The sequence below is a fragment of the Penaeus japonicus genome, unplaced genomic scaffold (genome assembly GCF_977035675.1).
Source record: "Penaeus japonicus unplaced genomic scaffold, GWHDUDI00000001_assembly GWHDUDI00000011, whole genome shotgun sequence".
NCBI lineage: Eukaryota > Metazoa > Arthropoda > Malacostraca > Decapoda > Penaeidae > Penaeus > Penaeus japonicus.
This window is the reverse complement of record NW_028234413.1, coordinates 30,857,608-30,862,607: the sequence shown is the minus strand read 5'-3', so window position 1 is coordinate 30,862,607 and position 5,000 is coordinate 30,857,608. Positions and strand designations below refer to the sequence as shown.

The following is a 5,000-nucleotide window of genomic DNA, read 5'->3' as shown; positions in this document are numbered from 1 at the left end:
GCCGACTTGAAACTTGTACTCAGCGGAAGTCGAACAGGTCAATCAATACGATAATGTCGCCCGTCCAGCCATCACTCTCGCCGGATGACCGCCGTCTACGCTGTCCTCCTCGACCGGTGCCGTGTTCCGCGACCGTGCCCTGTCGTCCTCCTCCGCTGCGAGGCTTACGCTTTCGTTTTTCTTATTTTAGATTTAGATTCTGGGATATCGAGGTCGCTTATGTGAAGTACTTTTTTTTTTTTAAGGTGTTATATTTGTATAAGTTTCAGTTTATATATATATATATATATATATATATATATATATATATATATATATGTATATATATATGTGTATATATACATATACATATAATTTTTTCTTTTTTTCTTTCTTTATATACTGTATATATATAAATATTTTTGAGAGGAGAGGTATTCAATGGCTTTTATTAGGTTACGCCTCGTGCGATTCTGTTTTTTAAGGCTTGTAACCAGGAAGCACAGGCTGAGGGTAAAAGAAGCGATGGAAGAGGCGACAGATGTAATGTTGGTAAAGAGATGAGCACCAACACGTGTCGCCAGCTGAGGGCACGTGTCCAGTCGTAATGCCACGTGCAGGGTCGCGCTCTCTCATCCTTTTCTTCCCGCCTCGACTCCCTCTTTCGCAAACGGGATATCATTCGGCCATTAGCCATCATCTTTCCTTCGCGATTTCCAAAGACGGGAAGTGGAAGGGGAGGCAGATGCGGCGCGGCACGTGCGGTGGCGGCCGCGGGATTGGAGGCTCGTGGAAGGGGCTGTCCTTGCACGTGTGTGGGCGGGGCTTGGCGTCATCGGATATTCAGGAGACATCCTTGCACTTGTGTGGGTGGGGCTCCGGTTTTTCATGTGGATGAGTAACATATGCTGTGGATCTAATCAGTATAACCTGATTAGATATTTCTCATAGTCATCTTTCAGGACGTCATTTCGATTTTGATATGAGATTTGCTATTTACTAATGTAATCGTATACAACCCGGAAACTTATAAAACAAACTTAAATAAACTCAACCTTACTGCAGCACAAACCACATTTTGTCAACACAATATCATTATCCAGATCCCTTCGCCTCCGGTTGACAAAGTATCAATTCCAGACTTGAACTGCTGAACCTGACTTGACTTGATCTAACCTTTGACTCTTCTTGTTGCAGGTATGGGTCAGCACAGCCTCCTGGGGAAGACAAGACGACCTCGCACCGCCTTCACGTCGCAGCAACTCCTCGAACTGGAGAAGCACTTCCGGGAGAACAAGTACCTGTCGAGGCCCAAGAGGTTCGAGGTGGCCACCAGCTTGATGCTTACCGAGACACAGGTGAGAAAAGGAAGACGGGAGAAGGAGGAGAAGGGGAAGGAAAGATTACTTATGTATATTTGTCCTTTATAATGACAGATTTACACTGTTATATTGTCAGAATCTCCAATAACCTTAGTTTTTGTTTCATTCCTTCCAGGTCAAGATCTGGTTCCAGAACCGCAGGATGAAATGGAAACGCAGCAAGAAGGCCGTCTCTGAGAACCGCAAGGAGCAGCGGCAGAAGGACGGGAAGGAGAACTCGGGGGGGAAGGACGAGCGAGGCAAGGACCAGGCAGGACCCGGGGCCACCGCGGGCACGCAGGAGGAGCCCATCGTCACCCCGGAGTCCGAGGACGAAATCGACGTGCAGGACGACCACGCCGGCAGCGAGGAGGGAGGCGTGGAGATCAGAAGCGGCGAGGAGGCGCCCCTGTCGCCGCCCAGCCCCCCAGGATCTCTCTCTCAGCCTCCCGCCGAGTCCTCCGCCGCGCCTTCGCCCTCGCCCCTTGACCCACGCCGCCCCTACGACGCCCTCTACGAGAGCATCCAAGCCCACGCCCATCACACGGCCGGCGTGCCCGCCCTTCACGTGCCCACGCCACCTGTCGTGACGTCCTCTGGGGGCGGCTCGTCCGTGTTCTCCGGGCAGTACCAGCACGTGCCGCTGTCGGCCGCGCTCCTCACCAAGCTGCCCCCCGACGCCGAGCACCTGTACAGACCTTACGTGTCATGAGGGCGCTCGAGTCTAGCACCCGACCCGAGTCCTGCGCCCTCGTCGCCGCCGTCGCCGCCGCCGCCGTCGCCATGGCACGGCGGACCGCCCGACGAAGACGAGAAGCTCCGAATAGAAACGGAAAAGTGTGTCGTAGAACATTATTAGTACGAAAGGCGGGGAATGAGGTAACTCTGCAGCTGATACGTAAATAAAACTAGTGTTCATCTTTGTTATCTACTCTCACTTTAAAAAAGAATGAAATGTAGTGTGTAGTAAAACTTCCCAAGGCGTATCGTGGGAATGGAAGCGACTCTCAGTGACCCATCGGACATTACGAGCAAGAAGTCATAAGTCTGTCTCTGCCTCGGCAAAGAAAATCGAAACTAGGAAATAAACAGAAGGAGAGAAGGAAACGGGACGAGAAGAAGAAAATCCCCCGAGAGGAAGAAGGCCATCAGCTCCTCACAAGTTTTTACCAGGCGACTCTGCGACTCCCGAGAGGCGGACTCGGCGCTGATGTCTTTGGATTGGTTTTTCCTGAAGTTCTCTCGCTGTGAGGACCTCCGACCCCCATCCCCCTCCTTCCTCCTCCCCTGAAGGTGACACAACCACACACACAGGCACGGACAGACTGATACACACACCCCACTGACAGATAGACAGACACATAAACACACACACACACACACACACACACACACACACACACACACACACACACACACACACACACACACACACACACACACACACACACACACACACACGCACGCACACACACATACCCACACACATTCCCTCACTTAGTCTCTCTCTTCCACGCAAACCTCTGGGGACGTGGCCTCCTCACAGCACCGTGACGTGGTGAAAGGGAATATCTCCAGTAGGCCTAGGCTAGACTGGACGTTGCCTTGGACTCTGAGTGCGTGAACTTCTGCCTCGTGTCGTTGCGTCACTGCTGCTACTTTCCGCGTGTGAGACTACTGTAGTTCAGGATAGTGATAGTGACCGCCTATAACGCTTCCTTACACTTACTGCAACTTTTTTGGCGAAAAAAAACCGTTATATATTAAAAAAATAAAAACAAAATAAATAACATTAGGGAACTTAATTCTCGAGAAAGGTTTGTGCTAGTCAACTGTGTATTCCTAGATCTTCCTTCATAACTGCTCGCTGCTGAACATTGTGAACATCAGCGGAGGATAACACCCCCCACCCCCCTCAATCCCTTTCCATCTCTTCGCTAACATGTTATCATTCACTCAGTAATTCTAATTAGGCAAATTGTCATCACCACTATCGCTATCATCATCGTCATCACCATCGCCATCATCATCATCATCACAACGCTAATGACCCTAGTAAAAACTAAGATTCCTCTGTTAATCAAGTATTTATGACCCAATTCAGCTACAATGCCTCAGCGTATCCCCCCCTCTCCCCCTCCCCCTCCCGCTCCCCCTCCCTAAGGACCGCATACAAATAAGAACCTCATCACAGCTTCTACGGTAGGATACATCTCTAGAATTTACTGAAGCGCGTTAATTCTTTACGTTGCTGATTTGGTTGTTGATAATCTTTTTCTATCTTTCCTTTCTCTCTCTCCCTCTCTCTCTCTCTCTCTCTCACACTCTCTCTCTCTCTTTCCTTCTCTTCTTCTCTCCTCTCCTTCTCATCCTCCTTCTCTCGCTCCCTCGCTCCCTCTTTCTCTCTCTCTCTCCCTCTCTCTATCCCCCTCTCACTGCTCTTCCCCCCTCCCTCCCACCCACCCCGTTCGAGAACCCCCCTCCCCTTCCCTCCCCCCTCCCCGCGGGCGAAGGGTATTGTGCATTCTGTATAAACACCATATAAGATAGACCTTAAGACCTACCACGGGATATTTTGATACAGTGATAGATAGGTTTTATTCCTCCCGTTCTCAACGCCGCTCTTACTGACGGCATTATTGTTAGATATTATTATGTATTATATATCGTGTTGCTGACCTTGAACGCGCTCTCTGGCCTGACCTTTTCGAAGGCGAATGAAAGGCGTGACCAGAGGCTAGTCTGATCTTTGAGGGTCTTTTGTAAAGCTAGGTCACTGCCCTTCCCGTTCGTCGAGATAGTTTGACCTTGCACCAGGGTCAACGAACGAATAAGGGACAGTGAAGACCTCTAGCCTGACCTTGTGACCTTAGGCTTGGATTTCCTCGGTGCATTCACGCCTTTGTACCTTAGATGTTGTTACTTAGAGAAAAAAAGGTTTTCCTTCCTCTTCTCATCATATAAAAACAATAAAAAAGATAACTTGTCTTCGGTCAGTTATTTCCCCTCTGAAACGAAAAATAGGTAAACAAAACAAGAGAAGAAAAGAAAAAGAAAAATGTTAATACATATACATATGCATACATACACATACATACACATACATACATATACATACACAAACATACATATACATACATATACATACATATACATACATAGTACATTTTAACATATACAGATATCTACATATATACATATATACATAATCGTCCATATATATATACTTAGTATAGTATATACATATAAACATCGTACATATACATCATTTGCATACAATATACGATATATATAAAATTATACATATATTATATACAATACATATATATACAGTATACATTATATAGGCATTCCATATCATATACCTAATACATAAATATATATATATCAAATATATATTTACATATACAGATATATATTGTATATAATATATATATATATGCATATATATTATATATATAATATATATATATATATGCAAAACATATATAGTTATATATATAGTGTATATATATACATATATATATATGTATATGTTGTATATTATATATAGTATATTAATATTATATATAACTCATATATATAAATGTGTATTATATATATATAAATTATTATATATATATATATATATATATATATATATATAGTATATATGTATAT

General features: G+C 45.2%; 1 protein-coding gene across 1 annotated transcript in view; it reads left to right on the top strand.

The window, feature by feature from the left end:
* LOC122263778 (uncharacterized) overlaps nt 1-3,496 on the top strand; it is a 62,219-nt gene extending 58,723 nt beyond the window's left edge. Inside the window, exons 2-3 of the mRNA XM_043032384.2 lie at nt 1,177-1,337; nt 1,477-3,496. Coding sequence (XP_042888318.2) covers nt 1,177-1,337; nt 1,477-2,052 — 737 coding nt within the window. The 3' untranslated portion in view covers nt 2,053-3,496. The remainder of the gene's footprint in view (nt 1-1,176; nt 1,338-1,476) is intronic.
* Nucleotides 3,497-5,000: the final 1,504 nt, after the last annotated feature.